The 21,548-nt window shown below is 39.4% G+C and overlaps 1 protein-coding gene across 1 annotated transcript in view; it reads right to left on the reverse strand.

Moving 5' to 3' along the window:
- Nucleotides 1–21,548, reverse strand: part of CLVS2 (clavesin 2) — a 59,113-nt gene that overhangs the window by 26,579 nt on the left and 10,986 nt on the right. The window contains exon 2 of the mRNA XM_071741030.1: nucleotides 20,801–20,975. Coding sequence (XP_071597131.1) covers nucleotides 20,801–20,975 — 175 coding nt within the window. The remainder of the gene's footprint in view (nucleotides 1–20,800; nucleotides 20,976–21,548) is intronic.

Below are 21,548 nucleotides of genomic sequence, written 5' to 3' on the forward strand. Positions count from 1 at the left end.
ATATGTAAAAGCTTCAAATGGCTGTAACTACAGCTTGTAAAATGTTTATTGCTCTACTGTTAAAACATTCTTTAAAATGTAGCACCTTGAGTCCAGTGAACTACACTAAACAAGGGTAACTTCTTTTTTACAGAGAGCTAAAAATAAAGTGCACAAAAAGATCTTACTTCCCTCTCCTTCCTTTCTGCTTTTCTGACTTGGCCACCTTCTGACTTGCAACCCTCTTCTACAGCGTGGCTTAAGTTTTCTGCGTTTTTATATTACTGTCACTCCAACTTTAGTGGTTGATGCCAACAGGAGAACTAAATCCCCAGTGCAGGGATGAAGACATATGGTACGACTGAATGGACTTACTGGAAGGGAGAGCTGGCTTCCCATCCATTAGCACCATACACTGCACCATTCCATCCAGCACATACATGCTTTTAATCATTCAGCCATGAAATCATCCTCCTCCACTCATCATTCCTGCTACAACTGCAAATGTAACCACCACGTGTACCTCAAAGCAAGCCTGAGAACACAAAACTTCTCTCTTCAGTGAGAACACCATTAAACAATTAACCTTAAGCAAGCTTCTACCTCCACTTAACCGAGCAGTCAAGCCTTATTCCTCAGCAGCTAAGAAAAGCTGACAGGCTGAAGCAAAATCAGAGCCAATGTTAGTGTCAGCAGACATAGCCTCTTCTCATCTGTCCTTTTGCAACAGGATGTGGCTGTTGAGGGTCTCTGGAAAGCATGATGCAAAACTATTGCACCTCTTAAAAAAAAAAAAAAAAAAAAAAATTAAGCAAGCAAAATCTTTTGCTAGGTACAAACAGGTGTGAGGTCACACCAAGAAACAAGTATAGACCCAAAATGTTCCTACTATGTTTGCTAGACATAGGGTAATTTTCAGCTGCCAAGCCCACCAAAATCAAAACAGAATGCGTCAGATAGGCCCTGTGTGTGTGTCTGCATCTGTGTATAAAAATCATTCCTGCCTCAAACATCAAATTAATCTCTTAAATAATTTATTACCATGGATAATTTGTCAGTTTCCAGTAGGCCATTCACTTTAATTTAAAATGGATTTAAGAGATCAGACTATCAGCACAGAACAAAAAAAGAAGGCATTTCCTATCTAAGAACCAGAATCAGTTCTTTGTGACCTACTGGTATATCAATTATGTATTAAAGCTGCTGCTGCTGCTTGACTTTTAATCCACATTAGTTCACAGACCTTGAGCAAATTTGATGTTACCATACTAAAAAGGGAAAGCATTAGAATAAGCTCTGTAGAAAAAAAAAGGAAAACAGATCAAGCAAGGGGCCAGTTAATCAGCCAAATGCCAGCAATGGAGAGACAGGCTGCCCACTGTCAGCACACAGAAAAACAAGAAGTGCACAGGTAATTCACTTAAATGTCATTAAACATAATAAATTCCAGTTGGAATACTCAGAGCATCATTTTTAATATGTTGCATTGTTACCCTTTTTTTGGCAATTAAGGCAAGGGAATCTGCTCTTGTGTGCATTGTAGTACAATAGATCTATAATACCTGTGCTCATCCTGAATGAACAACGTTTCCAGCCACATTCTAGATATCAGATACCAGCTGTATGCTTAGGCATTTAAAGATCCTGGATGTGTATTTACTGAAATAGATAATGTAAAGCAGTACTCCAGTCAGCTTTGCTCATTTTGTAGCCCAACTGATAAATCTTCACACATAGACAGAACATTAAAAAGTCTTCCATTTTCTGAACCCAAATTCCTGCATCATCATATCCACTACAGCTTTTCAGCACTAAAATTAAACCCAGCATGAATATTTAAATGTTTTGTGATAAGAATTCAGCAGCTAAATCTTGCCAGTATATAAAAGGCAAAGGCAACCTTAGCATTTGAGTTCACTGAAACATAGTATGGAGGAGAGGAAGGCAGATGTAAAAAAAAAACATAAAGGGGGGAATTATTTCAAAATGCTTGCTAGCTATTACTACTGCCCTAGGAGCTGTAGTCTGAGTGCTCTAAGCTTCCATTTCCTCACAAAGACAACATTATTTGGTTGAAATATTTTTTCCTACAATGCACAGTAGTCTCTCCTGGAGACAGGAACACATACAGCCTAGAGGGAAATGGGGACGTGAGGTGTCTGAATGCTCCACTCAGTACTGGCAGCCTTCCCAAACATTTCAGTTTTGACCCATTTGATATTTGTCTACGGAAAGAAAAAATCTCTAGAAGGGAGACCCTTGATGTCAACATTTTCATTTAGTCTTGACAGAAAATTTGCTGCTCTTCTTAGAAAGGCTGTGGTGTCAAAGGTTCTAATATTTCTACCTGAATTTTTGAAAGAACTACAGTTTTGTGCAGATGAATGCAGCACCTTGGAGCTACACTAACAGATTCTATCTACTGTTATTTGCCATACAAAATGCAAGCTTACTGCAGGATCAGAAATTGAATTTCATGCAGATCTGATGTAGGTAGTTACACGATGAAGTAAATTACAGACAAGCACTATCTATGTGTCCCAAGACATCCTCAGTATTCCAACAGATTGCTCTGTTATTTTGAGATGCTACACTGCTGGAAATCTCATTGCCCAGATCCGTGACAGATCTCACCTCCAAAGTGAGGCCATGCAGGTTAATCTCAAAGTGCTGCACAACGGTGGCTGGCACTTCAGTAAGTGGTTTCTCTCCTTTGCACTCAACTCTGCCCCAAAGCTCCAGCATAATTAAACAGGCTTGATGTGCTCGCTGGAGCTGCCAACTTCCAGCAGGAAAAAAAAACAGCTGAGGTCTTGACCACTTCTGGTTGCACAGTCTCATGGTGCCATTGAAGAAGTAGAAGTATTAACTGTGTCTTGGTCAAATAACTCAAGTAATCTTATTCTGTCTATCTAAACTCCCTCTATACTTTCAGCTGACTCCAGCATTTTTACTGCAGCATTCAGCTGCCTCAGTCACAGTCATTGAAAAACACCAGATGTGACAATTTATTTGATGCAAGAAGTGATTGTGTCATCACTAAAACCACTTAACACTGAAAAGATCCATAAAGGTTAATAGCAAGTGGGCCTGCTCAGCTCAACTCTGTGACATTCGAGTCCTGCCACACCAGCTAGCAAAGAGGAGTGCAAAGATCTCCAAAGCCATGCTTTTCATATACAGCTGACTTTAGCTCACTGGGGACTTGCACAAGTTTGACTGCATTAGCTGTACTCCACAATCTCTGTCTGGGAGACAGGCCTTGAGTTATGAAAACATACCAGAAGAAATACCAAGATAGAGAAAATAATGTTTCGCAAAACCCAAGCAGCATATATACCAGGCATTTAACAATACCCAGAAGAACTGATAGAGGAAAAACTCAATTATCTATACTGTGAAACTGCCAGAGCAACTCAAATCCACTTAGCACTCTCCCAGACAACTTAGAAGGTGGCACAAATCAGTCACATTCCCAATATTCATTTTGGATGTAGCTATCTGCTTAGGATAACAAAACTTTAATAGCCAGGACATAGCTGCTCCAGCAGGAGGAGCAGCCCTGACCATGTCTGTACAGACATAGTTGCACTCTCTCAGAGACATCGTCCACTGGCAGTTGCCCATTATAAAACATCAAGAAACCCATGAAAATATGAAGGAATTTTAAATTATTACATCTCACACAAAGAAACATATTTGCTTTCAAGTGTAAGCTTTAGACCTTCGAAACTCTATTGATTACACAGATTAAATCTTCTAAATACCACTAATTAAACAGTGTGGCTACTCAGGCACTCTGAGGTCTATTGTGTAAATACATATTAAGAAGTCCTGGGAGCCGTTTCCATCCACTAGAGTGACCTCTACTGAACAGCCTTTTTTAAAAACAAAAAAAAATTACTATCACATGACTGCTCTGTTTATTTTGTCTGTTATTTAAACTTCTGCTGTCCACATTCTGTATAGTCAGAAATGCAGACTAGAAATGGCTGCAAGATATAAATGATCCTCCAAGAAAAATACTTAATAATTATTGTTCTCTTATTCATCAGGTCCTCGCATACCAGTTCCTTTCCTACAGGACTGAGTAATCTACCATGTACTGTATATTAAGATGAATGCTAAGTAAGGAAATTCTGTCCATATTCCCACTAAACTCATTATCAATAATGAAATTGGTACGTGAGGAAAGTGAGGGAGTAGAAAGAGCCCAGCTCTGAGCATCAGCTGCAAGTGAGGGCAGTGTTTACTGACCAGCAGATCTGCTGAGAACACACAGGGGTTTTGGAGAACCTCATATACAGCAGCATAACTGTTTCTGAGGAGACTCTGCAACAGATGAGAATCAGACCCAGTCTGATTACACAATTAACAAGTCCAAAAACAAATAATAATCCACATGTGGGTTGTCAATGTTGACACCAATAGTTATTTCATATGATATTAAAGAGTAACTCATCCAGACTGTGAGATTCTCCTTTTTCAAAATCCACCTGTCTGGAAACAGTTCTCCACAACTGAGTATCTACTGAATGCTTTTTTTCTATGTAAGAGGTTTCATAAGCATGACAATAAGAACAATTTTTTCATCAGCAAGGTGAACAGCACAGCCCCAGTGAGAACAGGAGTTTGGCTAACTGAGAAGCTCAATTTATAGTAAATAAATAATGTGATCAAGGCCTTTTCATGGTTTTGTACTTCACAGAGGAAAAATCAATTTACAAGCACCTTTCGGAGCAAAGCTCTCTCTCATTGTGTTTTTGACACATAAATATATACAGATGTAGATGTGTTCAAAAAAAATTAAATTATTTTTTCTAAAGTGAGATTGTTAAACAAGTGGTGACAGATTAATTTAACCCAGCATCAAAGCAAAAAGCTTGCTCTGTGCGTTCTACTAGAGCACCAGGTTTGTAAAATGAAAGCACTGTCATGATTAGCAGGCTGTATACAGTTGTCTTTAGTCCACATAAAATATGATTCTTCCTTGATCTGTATCTATCATATTTGTGTGGTTTTCAGTACTACACAAAGCAGTAAAAATTGCAGATGTTATTTGCTATCAAAGCATGTGGACAAGTGCATCATCTACCATTGCTGCTGATGAAAAGTATTGCCAGTGAAGATCATACTGTGTTGTCCAGGACATGGCTCCCAGCCAGGTAAAGCAGATATTTTTTTCTTCAGATGTGGGATCTGAAATAATGCTTGAAGCAAGAATGAAACCAGAAGTCAGATTTTTGAAATTCAAGCAAGCAACTCTCTGTCCAACCTGGCAGGCCTAGCTTTGTTTAAACCCACATCAAATTGACACCAGCTCTGGTGATCTCTGGCGACCGCCGCCAGCTCTCTGAAGCTGCAGGGCTACAGGAGTGCAGGAGCCTGCAGATGGGACCAGGGGAAAAGAAAGCACAGGGAGAGATGTCAATCACAGAAAGGCACTGGCACCATGGACAGGAAAGTTTGAACATTCTCCCATGGAGCATCTTGTCTACCTCAAGAGAATGAAAAAGCTTGGCCCAGGTTTGGATCAGTTTTGGTGAAAGACACCTGCGTGCTCACTGCAGGTGACCTTTGAGCCTTGTCAGTCAGGATGGAAAGCAGTGCTCATTGCCTTACATGTCTCAGCTAGAAATGTGATTGTTAAAACTGGTTAAAGATGTTTAAAGCTGAGTTTGAGTCAGCATTATGTAATACTGAAGGAAAATAGACCTATTTTAGGACTCTGAAAATGAGGGCAAAACAAATGGCACACACAGACATGAACCTCTACCCCTGTGGAGTCCCACTCTGCAGCCTGGACCTCACCTGCCTCTAACACACTCACCTGTTACCTGGGAAACAACCCGGAGATTTCTCTTTTCAGCACTATCTCCTCTAATTGTACTTCTGATGTCATTTTCTTGCAGTGACAGCTCCTATTTTCACCCTTCCATCTTCTTTCTTTAGTATATAAATGCATTAGAGCACCCTCCGCTCTAAAATAGCTCAATGTTCAACCCGTCTCTATTTTACTAATAATACTTAAGGAAAGATGCCCGCAGGTGCTGTGTTACCTATTTGCTCTGCCTCCGCTCCAGTCTCCCTATTCTATGCAAACTGTACTCCCCAGTTTCAATGCTGTAGAGCACCTTTCACCATCCCAAAGACTTAAGGCTTTACCCTCTGCATTCTTCCCACTGAACATCATCTCTGAAGAACTCCCTTTACCTAAGTGCATTTCACTGTCATCCCTGTGCCAAAATACAAATCCCTCCACTTGTTCTGGCTGCCATAGCCAAGAATCACCTATCAGACTGGCTCTAAATTCTCTCAGTTTTGATCTTCCTGTAGTGTCGCAGCAATCCCCAAAAATCATTCAGCTAGCAAACTCACACCCGTGGGATTATCTGTAAAGTCTTGCTCTCCTCTAACATCTCCTCTAACACTTACCATGTCTTCACACATGCAAGGCTTTGGAGAATGTTGCGGCAAGCCTCCTCTCGGGGACACGGCTCTTCTCCGGAGCTCTCTTGCCATCCCTCTCCTCAGGCATCTTCATCTCTTCTCTCTTGACTGACTTCTGCTTCTGGGAGCATGCCTTTTATTTTGCCCTTCAGCCCCGCCCATTTCCGGCTGGGGCAGGCCCTAATTATTGGGCACACCTGGGCCTAAGATCCCAGTTCATTATCGGCGACACCTGAGGACCTGTGGTTCTATCTACAGGAGAACATGACCCCTTTATCTTTACTAGCCTACTGCCACACTGTTTGATGACTAGTTATTCAATCTAGGGATTGTCCTTTTTTGATCAACTTGGGTGTGAGGAGTTCCAAGCTGTGAATTTCACTCTATATTGAAAGGATCAGACCCAGGAGAGAAAGGGGAGGAACACATTTCCCACCAGAAGAAAACCAGGCTGACCATTATTTGGGTGAGTAGAATTGCAGTCTATGTGAATTCTGACTGAATCTCCCATCTAGCTTTTATTGTATGTTTGAAAGAAAATCCAGCCTCTGAACAAGGAGAGGGTGGGAAGCACCCAACACTTAGCCCAATGCACTAACAACAAGAACAACGATTTTGAAACCATCTGCTTTGCAGCGAAACATAGATGTCTCCTGGAATACAGGATGTGAATCAAAGCAGATTAAACCCGGGGTTTGCTGCAGAACATGGAACAAACCAAGTTATCCTAAACCAACCTCTCCATCAGCCCATGACTGATGCAAGCTCAGGAATGCTAAATAAAAAACCAAACTGCATGCCAAGGCTCCACTTGCTCCATCCGGCCTTACCTCAGGAAGAGGGACAGATGGTGCCAGTGGCTCAGAAGAATGCCAAAAGGCTCCTATCTCACAGCAATAACCTATGTACCAACCTTGTGACAGCCTGTCATCCATGCAAGTGATATTTTTCAAGGACAAAAGCGAGAGCTTGGTTCTGCTGGAAAAACACGACAGAGTGCTCTCAGGGATTTCTCATTTTGCAATGTGGGCAAAGATAATTCTATTATTCACTGTTTTACCAGTGTGCTCCTAACGTGTGAAAAGGCAGGGTGTTTGGAAATAATGCTTGGCAACATAAATTACAGCTTAGTGCTCTAATTTTGACTTAAAGTTGTCAAAAAAAAATCTTTCCAGGAAGGAAAAGCCTTAGGGAAAGCATAAAAGCTTCACACACAAGACTCCATGAAATCAAAGGAAATCAATCCCAAACTGAAAAAAAAAAAAAAAAAAAAAAAAAAAGAAGAAGCAAACCCCTCCAGATTCTGCTTTTCTATTTTCTGGGTTGGTTTTTTTTGTTTGTTTTTGGTTTTTTAATTAATGTATTTGCAAAATAAAACTATTAAAAACAAAAAATTAAAAATCATAAATAATAAGTTAATAAAAATTAAACTAAGAAGTTGTAGCTCTGTTACCTATTTAAAATAGTTTCCATTTCCAAGTTGTAAAATTATGGCTTTCCCATTTCTAATGCAGGAAAACTAATACAAAATTGCAATTTTCCCAAAAACTGGTCACACCACGTATTGAACAAACATAGGCAAACACTGGCTCAACATCCAGTCTCAGTTAAGAGCTTTGTACTGATAGACTGAGACCTGAGCAGAAATGAACTGCTGAGAACAACTGTGCCAATAACAGCTACGGTGATAGTATTCTTAGAGCTGTAATGACATAAGCATGTTAAAATTCATTTGAAAGAAGAATTTTCTCTTAGTAGACAAAATAGCATAGAATGAGAGAGTTACATATTGACCCAAACTGCTATTTTGGAAGGTTGTTCCAAAAGGAGAGCTTTATAGATAGCACCTTTATGTCCCTGAGCAGTGACACAGACTCCTCTCCTCTAATCCCAGCTCAATGCAACACAAGCATGGGGGCTTGTCAGTCACAATTTGGTTTCCATATATCCTCTCAAATCTGAGCTATTTCTCAAACAACCCTACAAACCCTCTCTCCTTCACATGAGCCCCAAAGCACTCTGCCTCCTCCCTCTCTCTTCTTTCCCTGTGTCAGCCTGGGCACCACCTCCATCTCTGTGCTAGTAGCTCACCTGGAGACTTCTCCAGCCACTCCCCCCTCCTATGCAATAAGCTAAAATCACAGCTTATTGCTCTAAAATATTGCCACCTTTTAAGCCCAATGTAGCTAGAGGAAATGCTGCTTAGCTTGGTACCCTTACCTCTATTCTCAAACATGGCACACAAAAGAGCCAGGCCAGTCATCACATTCAGGTTCTAGTGTCTTATTTGATTTTGAGCTCTCAGCCACTATGAATCTCAACTCTGTTTGCATCCTGCAAATTCTGCTTTTATGGTGTTGCCTAGATATATACATGGCTAAGAAAGTGTGCTCACTAAAGCAGGAAAATATGTTTTTTTCCAAAAAAAACACAGAGGCCTGCCTTTCTTTTTTTATTTCAGAGAAGACATCAATGCTGCAACTGCATGGGTTTTTTTTAATCCCAGTCCTCATGTCTGCTTCTCTAGCTGGTGATTTAATGAAAGATTAAAGACTAGCTTATGAAAGTTCACCACGGCAACCGCTGATGTCACGGGGAACTGGATTCCCAATTGGGGCTTAAAGAAAGATGAAGACCATATTGATAATTGACAATATTTCCAACATTATTCATCTAGCTAATTAAGCCATGACTCCATGCCACTGCATACGCTTAAAACTGAATGAACAGAAAATGTACCACCATTCATATGCTTAGCTATTGGTGTTATGTAAATTTAGCCCACGGAAATTAGCTGTTCATGGAAGTACAGATTATTTACTTCTTTCATGTTCAGCACTATAAACTCAGAATTATTTGTGCAGCTACTTCATGATGCCATGGCTTTCATTATCTTACTGGCAAAATATGTATGTGCATGCTTCCTTCAGAAAATGAACCTAAGTGCTGTATCCTATGTGCCATAAAATAAAACAAGATTTTTATTCATTTAATTGCAAGCACATTTAAGCATTGAAGGAAAGGAGACACACATTGCTAGCTTGGGCAGATTTGCACATAAGGCACACATGATTCTCTCGCTCACTCTGCCATGTTTTTTAGAAGAGGTAAAAGCTTTGTGTTATGTACAAACACGAGGGAAAAAAGAGCACATTTAAAGTCACCGAACTGTATGTGTGTTCCCTCTTGGCTCTTTCTGAGGCAAATTACTGCTAAAATGCTTTTAAGGTATTTATTGCTTGCTCCATCCTCCTAGAGCAACCTAAAAGCAGTGTACTGAAAGGCAGTCATCCCCATGGCACGTAGATAGACTCAGTAATGCAGAATACCTGCCACAAGACCAAAATTCTAAGGGATGGAGCACAGTGGGTTTCAGGACTTTAGCAGAAATTGCCAGGAAAAATGCAATTACAGAAGGAAGCAAAGATCCATTACACAGCTTTAAGAAACAATAGCCATCAGTACAAGTAGTTTATGCTCTGTGTATCTACTATGATTACAAGTAATGACATGAATGAGAATGGAGGCAGACAGACCGTCTTCTCCCTGCACTCAAGTGAAAACCCTGAGACTCAGGACCGTGCTTGAGTGTTGGACACACAGCCAAAAGGCTGCACAGTTCTGCTACAAAGTGTGGCTCACATCCTCAGGGAGGAACATCAGAGCTCATTACAAAAATGCAGAAGGTTGTCAAAGGGGAGCTCTCAAAAGAAGACATTTAGAGTCACTATGTGAAAGTAAAACAATGCATCAAGAAGATTTAATGTAACAGAATATCAACAGGATGAAGAAGAAAATATATAGTAAAGTTCACCTTGCAAGTAAAATGCTGCTCAGTGTGATTTAATTCCAACAACTTAAAATAAGAACATACATGGCCCAAGCTAAATGGAGTCATTCTTAATTGGTTTTCCATGCAGTTCTCTTCGAAGGGCCTGAGTGTTACTTTTATTTGATACTGCACTGATTTTTTTTTTAGAATTTGCTCCTATCATAGCTACCTTGATCAATTAGTGTGCTATAAATAGAGCAGTCAGATTCCTTTCACTGGTCTCATTAAATTGTACTGCTGCTGAATTTCTGTGGAGAACACAATTGGATCATATTGATGGCAATAGGATGAAGATGCCCCCAGGTTTTCCAGTGAAAATCAGTTGCTCAATATTCCTAACAAAAAGTTTTGAAAAGCCTGACCCAATGGAGCTCAGCTAATCCCCCAAAACATACATCGTGCCTGGCCTGCAATTCTGCATCTCTAAAACCCCCAAAGATAAAGGATAGGGAAATAAGTGGTTAAGGGGCTCAGCCACTTCCTCACTGTTACATATTCCCTAATCAATTCTAACTATTTAACTGCATCCTCTCACAATGGAAAAGTTGCTGGAGATATGCAGCTAACCCAAATAATTCTTCTGGAAGGCAGAGTAAGATTTGAGGAGGAACACAGTCCCAAAGCACATTTGATCTGTCAAAGTCACCATGGTGACACCATGGTGGTGTGCTCATCAACTAAAACTAGAGGGGACTGATGATATTTGGTGGCATGATAATAGGCTCATTATTGTAGGTGTGTGTCAGCTATGACTACAGAAAATTAATTTTTATTTTGTAATGGTATGGCAGTATAGCCTTTACAAATTTGTTTTACAAATGACATTTTACTTGATGAGATTGGAAACAGCCATAAAATAGGAAATGGAATTGTTTCCTTTGACATACTGCAAAATCTTACCTGAAGGGCAGCTTTTAAGTCTCCATTCTGCCCTACACCCTGCCCTACATTTTCATAACTCTCCTGTCTTCTCCTAACACCCTTTCTGCCCTCTCTTCTCCTTTGTTAAGCACTACCCTTCAAAATCTTTTCCATCTTCCTCCCAAAACGAAGTTACATTTTCACTGTAGACTCTCCTGCAGCAGGTTGAAAATCCCTACTGCAAAGGCTGGATTTTTAATTATTGAACTTGAATTACTGGATGTATCCACTGTTTCTGTATGAACTCACTAGTGTCTGGAGCATACTCTTACGGGGGTGTTTTTGTATGAAGGTCTGAAGGATCCATTGCTGTAGGATTTATTCCAGAATTTTCATACTTAGCACAGTGGCTTTCAGTCAGAAGACAGAATGCCCTCCATAAGACTTTCAGTCCAATAGCCTAGCACAGGATGAAGGCACCTCCCAAGAAGACTTTGTGGGTAATGAGGCACATTCGGTGCAATATCAAGTAAAGACTAGTGACAACTGTAGTTTAAACATATTTTTATGAAAGCTCTCTCCTGAGTCACAGCAGAATCATTTTCTCCTTCCAGAAAATGTTTTTAGTGGAGGAAGGGCAAAGGCTGAAATCCAGCTCTTAGCAGACAGAAAGCCCTCCCCAAAATTATTATGTTATTACATAACAGATGTAGCACATACTTAAGAATCAATTTAGAAGAGCAAGAAATTTACAAATATATTTGAAATACATTTTCCAATGCCACTTTGTGTTATTGCAGGCAGTCCTATAAAATAAGGGGGTTGAATAAACATTTTATAGTCAAAACTCAAGCCTATACTCCGATGGGAACAGCACATAAGAACTATCAAGAACCCCAGCTAGGCAGAACTGTTCTGGGTGATATGCTGCCCCAAGACTTTATCAAATTAAGGTACTAGTTCTATTTTTTTTTTTTTTTAATATACACCTAAATTTCCACCAATAGGATGACAGCCCTCATCCATGTCTGAATATTCATTAAGCCTAGAGAAAACATTAGTGCTTGATCTTTTTTATTACAGAAGACACTGGAAAAGATTACAAGAATTCTTTTCCCATTCCAGATAATAATAGTAATAAAAAAAAAATTTAAAGCTTTTAAGAACTTATTCTGATCTCGGCAAAAATATGCAGGAAATGACTAGAGAAATACATTTTGCCTCGGGTTTTGGGGTATGTTTTGGGTTATTTTAATTGTATATCTAAGTTGGATTGAAAAGAGTTCACATTTAATTTTTCCTTAAGACATATAGTTCTCTTTATGTGCTATAAATTTAAACTTTCAATTCCTGAACTACTTTAAATCACCAGAGCAGCACTTATTTAAACATAGTGATGGCTATTAAAACATACAAGATTTTAATTTTCTTAATTTTAATTTTTTTATGATTATGAAACATGAGATGAAAGCAACCATCATCAGCCATATAATTTCACATTTTTATGGCACTTCCCCCTAGAGAAGACTCCTATGGGGTTTTTTTCAACATTAGTGAAATATCATAGCAGTGTTTTTCCTTCATGGCAATCCCTTATAACCAAAGTCAAAATTTTGCTTACATCCAAAGCAGTCAAATTGGATTAATAAGAGTAACTATCACAGGAGCAGAACACTAAATAAAAATCACACACAAAAAAAATACTTAGTACTGTTCTGGGTAATAAGAAGTTTGGCAGTTTTTACAAGCCCACTTCTCAAGGATGTCAAGGTCCCTCTGGGTGGCATCTCTTCGCCCCAGTGTGCTGACTTCACCACACAGTTTGGTGTTGTCAGCAAACCTGCCAGGGGTGCACTTGATTCCACCATCCATGTCACTGACAAAGATGTTAAATAGCACTGGTCCAAGTACCAACCCTTGTGGAACACCACTCATCACACATCTGCAATTGGACACTGAGCCATTCATCACAACATAAGGGGTGTGACCATCCAGCCATTCCATCAAACAATTCCTTTCTTTGGTTCATTGAGAGTCACACAGCAATCCCTGCTCTGGACCCAACAGCATGTGGTGGAATAGTGAAGAATTTTATAGGAGATGACATTTTGAAATATAAAAATTAAGATGAATGCTGAGAGGAAATAGAAAGAGCAAGCAGTCACAGAAAGGTGTCCAAAGAACATGCCAGACCTACCTCCAAGACTTTAAACTGTGTAAAGTACTAGAAAATACAATGCATGAGATAATCTTGCCTGAGCAGGAAGGTGAACTCTGGTCTTAAAACATATTTTCTGTCCCTGAAATTAAGATTTAAAACAAATTACTTTTATTTCTGAGTGAGCTTACATGGAGGAATAAAATTTATGCTCTTCATGGCCTCAAGATACTGAAGCAAAGAGAAATATTTAGACCTTGACTGAGAAGAAGCACTTCCACAAATAATTGTATTTTGAAATTGAGGAATGGTCACAGCCATATAATTGTTGAACTGTGACCTACCAGACAACAGGAAGTCAATCACAGTGCCAAGAGCTAATTCCCTACTCACAGTTTCTGCTTCAAGCCCTTCTTTTCTCATGATTGCACCATGCACCTTAGCATATTGGTTTTTCAGCTTAATCAGAGAAATTTAGTCTCTACCTTTATTTAATACAGACAGATTCAGTTTCCCAATAAAAATAAACAAAACAGAAAAGTGGTCACCATTTAGCAAAAGCTCATGAAAGAGGCAGTCTGCACGTACAAGAAGAATGTCTTCTATTTTCTTTCTCTCAAGCTGCAATGATTTTAATTGGATGTTTTTCTCTGTTGACAGAACTAATGGAAAAATGTTAACTATGAGCATTTTCACTGGCTTCTACACTAACCACAGCTTTGTTAAGTACAAGAAAACTTTAGATTAAAAAAAAAATCTTCTATTCTTGGATAATGCCACGTCATTCCCAGATGCTTCCAACATCTCCTATATGGCCCCATGTGCACTGAGGCATATATACCAAGCAGACCAGCTCCAGTCTGAGGAACTACTAGGGCTGTTTTCTTAATAGCCTGGTGGCTGGAGGACTCACTTGACATATGGACAGATCAGGGCTCACTCTTTAGCCCTCCTTTCCCTAGTGCTGGAAAGAAGAGAAATGGGAACACTGGTTAAGAGGAGATTTGAAGCTGGGAGATTTAAAACTGATTAGATATGAAAAGTCGAGAGGATCTGGACCACAAAAGTCTGAGATCTCTTAAGAAGTCTAAGATGAATTCAACATGCCCTGTAAATACCCACAGTGACTTAGGTTTTGGAGTACGGTATCAGGACATTGAGACAGAAAAAAAAAATTCAAGCACATCAGTGGAGATTATTGGAAAGTAAAGCAATGTCAACAGGAGTGGCATGGGGATCTGGGGAAGCAGCAGGACTGGGGCAAAGGCTGCTCAGAGGGAATAGGGCAGAAGGAACAGGCAGAAGTGGCTGTGCCAGTGAGATCAAAGTGCCTGAACAAAAGCCAAGATCCCCACAGCTAATCACTCCATGCTTACAGCAAATATCTGCAAAACACTGGCAAAATGCCCACTCTTGTTCTTGTGTGGGTTCACATGGAGGATGACAACCTTCTGTGGGTTCACATGGAGGATGACAACCTTCTGTGGGCAGTTACTCTGCTAGCTCCAGTGGCAGTGTTTGGTGGCAGTGTTTGACATTTTCACTAAGATGCTACACAACAGAGTTTCCAGGGGTGAAAGGAGAGATTAGTTTACTCCATCTTACCATTTGTTTCTAAGAGGCAGCAGCCCACACAGCATTACATGCGTTCAAAGAGCATCTGATGAGCAGCTCTAAATTTAGGCCATGCTAGAATTTGAGCTCCCAGCTTGGGGCTTCAGGATCAAGACTTCAGAAGTCTTCAATCTTCCTAATCAAAAATAAATGGCAGCTGGACTTCAAACATATAAAAAGGTGACTGAAAATCAGACCATGGCCTGTCACGGTGGGCATGCCAAATTAGCAGACATTTAACAGTAATCTTTAGTGTAATAGATCTCAGCTGGGAAAAAAAAAAAAATAATAGTATCCCTTCATCTTAAAAGTGTGTTCCTGAGAGCAAATAAATTACCATTTGAAAGACATCCAACGATTTTTTATTGATGAGCATCATAAAAGAATCTGGCAAGGAAATTAATTATTCTGTCTTCAGACAACAGGTTAGCTGCTGGGACCACACTGAAAATTGCTACATCTATACAGATAATGCCTGTAAGCAACCAAACTGGAGCTCTGGCCATCAAATTCCTTCTCACCGGGAAGGTTAAGCCCATCAAGACAGCAAGTGAGAAGCTAACACAATTACTTCCAATCCACCCTGCTTCCACAGTAAATCGCTGTGAAGCCATTTTGCTGGCCTTCCTACAAGCAGAGAAGATCAAGTATGGGCAAACTTGTAGAATAACAAGCTCTCAGGAAAAATATCCCATTCAACTACTGCTGCAGAACATGAGTTGAACTGGTATGAAATTGTGCTGTTGACAAGCACATTCTTCCACTTTCTGAGCTGGTCCTGGGCTCAGGGCACTCTAGAACTTACAAGCAGCTTAATTCGTTGATAAAAAACTGAATGAAAGTTGCTACATGATTTACTAGCCCTCCTGAAAGCAGAATATATTCCCATTAAAAGCCTGAACCTGTTACTTTTTAATATCCTCCTAAGCACTATTTGAAGTGTCAGGACCCTATTCTCAAAAACTGGCAGAAAACTCAAGCACATAATGAATGTTCTTATGGTTTTAAGTTTGGATGCAAAGACATGTAAAGCTCTTTTTTTTTTTTTTTGTACTTTGCTGCTCACTGATACTCATTGCTAGCACCATTCCTTAAGCTCATTATGAGCAATCTTAGGCACTGCACAGAGCATGTGACCATGTAATTACATAAAGTCAAAACACTGTTTACAGAGGCATCCTTAGTTTTGGAAGTTCCTGACTGATGAATTATAGATGCTGCAACCTGCTGGCCATATAGATGTAGTCCAGAAATGTAAGCATCATCTGTGGATATCTAAATACAATTGTGATGTTCAGGTAAGATTCCCTGTAAGAAAGAAATGAAATTTATGTTCAAAGAAAATGGGAGTAGGAAGTCCTGTCCTTTTCATTACCACTGATGTCCATGCTCTGGTCTGTGTTACTTCCACCTTACCATGATGCAGTAAATCTGATTGGGGATATTATCCTTATAGCTCACCAAAACAGCTGTTTGAAAGATCCTTCAGATAGCAATAGTAGCTGCAAGCATGTTGTCTTCCTGTTCTTTCTGTTTTGCTTTCACGTTCACAGTAACAAGTTTGTTTTAGCTTATGAAGCCTTCCTTTGTTACAAAACCAAGTCATGATCAGTTGAAAGACCTGCCTTGTCCCTCACAACACTGTGGCTCTCTCTTCCTGTAAACATCCTCAAACCAAAAGCAAAACCCCCCTGTTTTCTGGAAAAAATGCTGACTGCCCACATATGTTCTGCTCCCAGTTTACACGTGTATCATCTCTTTTCTCTCAGCTTATTACCCAGAGGAGAAGCATTTCTATTCAGCCACCAATAACTAAACAGTCTTGCAAAGAATTTGCAGATCGAGCCTGCCTGAATGACAACATGCAAAACAAATCTGTCATGTATGCAACTGCTATTATGAGCTAAATACAAATCATGTCTTTAAGAAGATTTATTTTTCCAGGTTTTAGAATCCTAAATATCAGTTAATCAAAAAGTATCTTATGCATACCCACCCCTTTCCATTTTGCAAAGCTCACTTACAATTACACTCAAAGCTGTCTGTTGGAATTAATAATAAACCCCAGATTTCAATATAGTTTTCAAATTTGATTTTTGGTCTTTGACACTGTTTTTACCTTCTTTGTGAAAACAATGCTCTCTTGATACTTAATGAAAACCCCATATAGGCAGCTATAAAAGGACTAGCACAAAGAAAAGCATCACATCCAGAACCTCCTCCCTCCCAATGCTCAAGTGTTCCCAGCCCAATGTTTGAGCAGAAGGGGCCATGGAAGTGCCAGGAACATGAAAAGCAAATTTATTTAAAATGGGAGAAAGTGGGGTGGAATGTATATACACAATTTAGTTAAGTCCCACCAAAGGTCCATCAAACTCCATATCCTGTCCTTAACAGAGACCTATAAATGAGAGTCTATATGATACTAACAGCATATGTGGTATTTCCACTCAGCATTCACCTCATCTCTAACTATGTGCAGCCTGAGAAATCCTGAATATTTATATGTTTTTATGTATTTAGAGATCCCTAGTTTATTGCTCTTCCACAAGTATACATTTTCCCTGAACTAAACTTTTAGCACCCAAAATTCCCCATGAGTAACATGAATTCCTTCACAAGCCCAAATTCAGCGCTCAGATACAGAAAGCAATGAGTGGGGAGAAGTGAGCACCCAGACCCTGGGATTCATTAAATTCACTGAGGAAAGTCAACACATGGTACTAAAGTCAGATCATGGGTTTTGGTCTATCCTCTCAAAGAGTATTTTCCTTCCTCTCAGGTTTCACAGCTCTGAGCCAAAATCTAGGCACCCAATCCAGACAGACCCTTATCACAAAATAAAGAGTATCACATATTGCATTTATTTATGTTCTTATTTTTCACTATGGAAGGAAAAGGGGCTCTAAGTGCTATTCCCCCTTCCCATCTCCTAGGAGCAACATAAATGCCACAGCCACCAGCATCCACAGGGGAGAGTATTGGTCCTTTTTTTTCTCTAAGGACAAAACCAGTATATCAGCTAGGACTATAGCACTAAGAGTCTCAACAAAGCTCCCCAGCCTCTTCAGGAGTTTTTTTCTTCCTGGTTAGCAAAAACACTTTGGTCTAAAATTCAGCACTGATCTATACACTGTACCAATTGGTTGGTACAGCACTGTTAGGATGGATATGCTGGAAATTCACATCAGTTTACAGATAAACATTATCTTTTAACATTAAAAATTCCATGGCCAAAAGACTCTTTTCCTGAAAATAACTACCTAGGAGGTTTTCCTAATGTATACAAGTTAGTTAGGGATATGATTCTTTTCATGCTCCCATTTAACATACATATGGAGACAAAGTGTACAGCAGAAATTGTATTCAATAGAAAACCGTATGCATTTACTTATCTTACTTTCCAAAGCAATTTCCTAAAAAAAGCAGTTGTGAAGAGCCCAGAAATGCCATAGCTTGTAATCAACTCACTTTGGTACATGCCATATTCAATATTATGCTCACCATGGAAGCTAAGCAAATAGAATGTAAATTTTGTAGATTTTATTCAGAAGGAAAAAGGGTTTGGTTAAAATCAAACTCCTCAGTCATAACTACCACTTTCACTGTCCCTTTCCACCCAAGTAACATTTGGGGAATTTAAATTGCCCAAATGGTAAAGTTCAGTATCTTGAGCCCGGTTAAAACTTATAAGCCAAAGTAAATTCTACTTCTCTGAGTAAGCACATTAAATCGAGAGTATTTACATAGTCATAAATAAAATGTGTGTGAGTTGTTCTTGTTCTCTTTCATACTTCCTGACTAAGCACTTTTTACTTTTGACATCATTCAGAATGCTGTTTCTGCTGTGCATTTTTTTGTACAAAATAAAAGGCAGCCCTTAATGAGGGTAAGAGAATGTAACATTTTAGGCATGAAATCTCAGGAGAAGGTGCAGCTGAACCTGTGCCTTTACCAGGATCACTCTGTATCCCTTTCTACCATGCATAACTCTCATTTCCTTCCTGATAGCAACTGGTTTTGAAGTGAGGTTCTCCCTCCAAGATGCTCAGTGCAGTTATCCCTTTCCATTGCTTCTGCTATGTCTTTACATAGAAAAATGTAAAAGTAAAAGAAAAAACAAAATAAAAGGGGAATAAAATCAACAAGCCCTCAAGTAGTATTAATGGCAAAATACCACTGGAGTCAGTTTTGCTAGTGGAAGAATGCTAGCCCCCACACCCTCAGTTCTCTGCAGAAAATGAAAGGGTCCATTATAAGAGCTCAACTCATTGATTTCTTCAAAGGACATGTGCTAAAAGTTGCTGCTTACAGATAGCAATACCTGTCACAGATTAGGACAGAATCCTTGAGCACTGGGTGAATTTTATCTCACATTTGCCATTTCAGTGCTTACCCATTCCCTCTTCTGGAGCTTTTCATGCCCAGATGTTGCATTCTTAAAGTCAATAGTGCTAAAGACAATGGCCACACAATGTCCTGGGTGCTGCTCACCCACCATAAGACTTGGGATATTTGAACATACAAATGGAGAAGACAAGGCAGTGGAATTGACCTCAACTCAATAATGAACCAACCAATAACAGAAGAACATGGAATCCATCTGAAGTTCAGTAGGTCACTCATCATATTTTCAGCTGGAATTATCCATTATTTTGCTCCTCAAAATAACCATGTCTGATTAACGTCCAAGAAGAAATGCCTCCACTTAAAAACACGGACTACTAAAGTATTTGTTCATGTTCTAAACAAGAAAACAATGGGTAACTTTGATAAAACACCACCAAAAAATATGTCCTTGAAAGCAATAAAAGAAAATGCTGTACTATTAGGGTACAGCTCTCACTACTGCCTTCTGAAGTAGCTCTCAAGACCATAGAACCACACAGTTTCATAAGGAAACACAACAAAATGAAAATTGAGATTTTTGTCTTTTGGATGTCACTAACTTTCTGTGTCCAACAGCAGGCTGGAAAATGGTAAAGCCACTTCAAGATCTAGATCAAAAAACTCCACACTACTGCTACAGAAGTTTCTTCAAAAATAGCAAAATCAAAGTGAGAAAGCTCAAAGATGAGGCAGTTTTGTTTTATGAGTAATAAAAACGATAAAAAAATCACAGAGCAGGAAAATATGTCCTTGTAAAAACAAGGCACGCTGCCACAAGAGTGAATTACTGGTATTTTTAAGCAACTCAAGCTTGCACAGCAAACTACTTTACAGATTCTAGTTTTTCATTTTAATAAGCATTAAAGATCACAGGAGACAGCCAAGAGTGATGTAGTGTCCTTTCCACCACTGTGCCTGTGCCATGTAACGTGCATTAACAACAAGCAGAAAGAAACTGAAATCACTGTATACTCAGTGCCAAAAGCTGCTTCTCAAATTAATCCTGACTCAGTAAAAGAGCCAAGCACATGCTGAACTTTGGATACCAAAACAGTCCCACTTAACTGTCTAATCATAGTGCCCCACTCTTTCCAGCACAAATGATGTAGAGTCTGTCTTCCCTGGAATCAATGGCAAAAAAACCAACCTGGCATGGCAGCAGCAACCCATATTTCATTAGCCCTGTGCAAAATGATGTTAGACTGATTAGTTGTAACTTGCTTCTGCAGAAGCTATCGTTTACAGGAAGCCAGCCCAATCAGAATAAAGACAGAAAAATTACTTCTTATTTATGATGGCTATGAAGGAGCCTACACACCAGGAGTTACTGCAGTGAGCTGACTGAGCTCATCGATTAGCTTGTGCTTCTGAGCCTTGTCTGTCCACCCATAGCTTAAGATCTTAGTAGGTTAGTTGTTCAAAAACTCCTGTATTTCTGTTTTGTTTGGGGTTTTTTGCCATCCAGATTTGTAATGAACTGCAAATCCAAGGAGACTCAGGAAAAGAAAGAAGGTTACCTGAAGGCCCTCTATGGCTAATCTGAGCATGCTTGGTGTGAGCTTGGAGGCCTGCTTGAAGGTGAAGTTGCTCCAGTCTATAATCAAAACAAATCCATTCACTTGAAGCTCGGGGTCTTCTATCATGGCTTCTAAAGAAAGAAGTATGGCACGCAAAATATCCACCAGTGTGTACCTGTGAATGTTAAAGGGAGATGCAGTTAGGAAAGGAGTAACCCATGGATGTGGAGAAGTTCTGAGCATTGGTCCTCTGTATGGTTTGTCAAAAGTTTAAAACACAGGAATGCAAAACATACTCTCAGAAGTCATGGGTATGTATGTAAAGTCTCAAAAGGTCAATTAGTTTAGCTGATCCTCTGGGGAAAGATGATGAACACTGAGAACATCAGCCAAGCCAGAACTAACTACAAGACTATAACACACCGAAAGGAAATTTTAACTTTTCTGCAGTCTTCCGATCTGCCTTAGTATCTCTGTATTTTATTAAAAGCCTGTATGAATGTATCTCTGCAAATTATATTTTTCTGAAAACATAGTGATAACAAAAACCTGGGTCTAACACCAAAAGCCTAGAGCTAAAATGTCCTCCTATATTTTCCATCAGATTGAAATAACACCTTCTACAAAACTATCATCTAAAAAAGGGATTTCCATATGAGCCCCTTGTTCCTCTCTCTGGATAATGTTTTCCTTTAAATCTACAAATGGTATTACAGACAGCTGATTACTCAAGGATCTTGAAAGCAGA

Source organism: Heliangelus exortis, chromosome 3 (assembly GCF_036169615.1).
Source record: "Heliangelus exortis chromosome 3, bHelExo1.hap1, whole genome shotgun sequence".
Lineage (NCBI taxonomy): Eukaryota > Metazoa > Chordata > Aves > Apodiformes > Trochilidae > Heliangelus > Heliangelus exortis.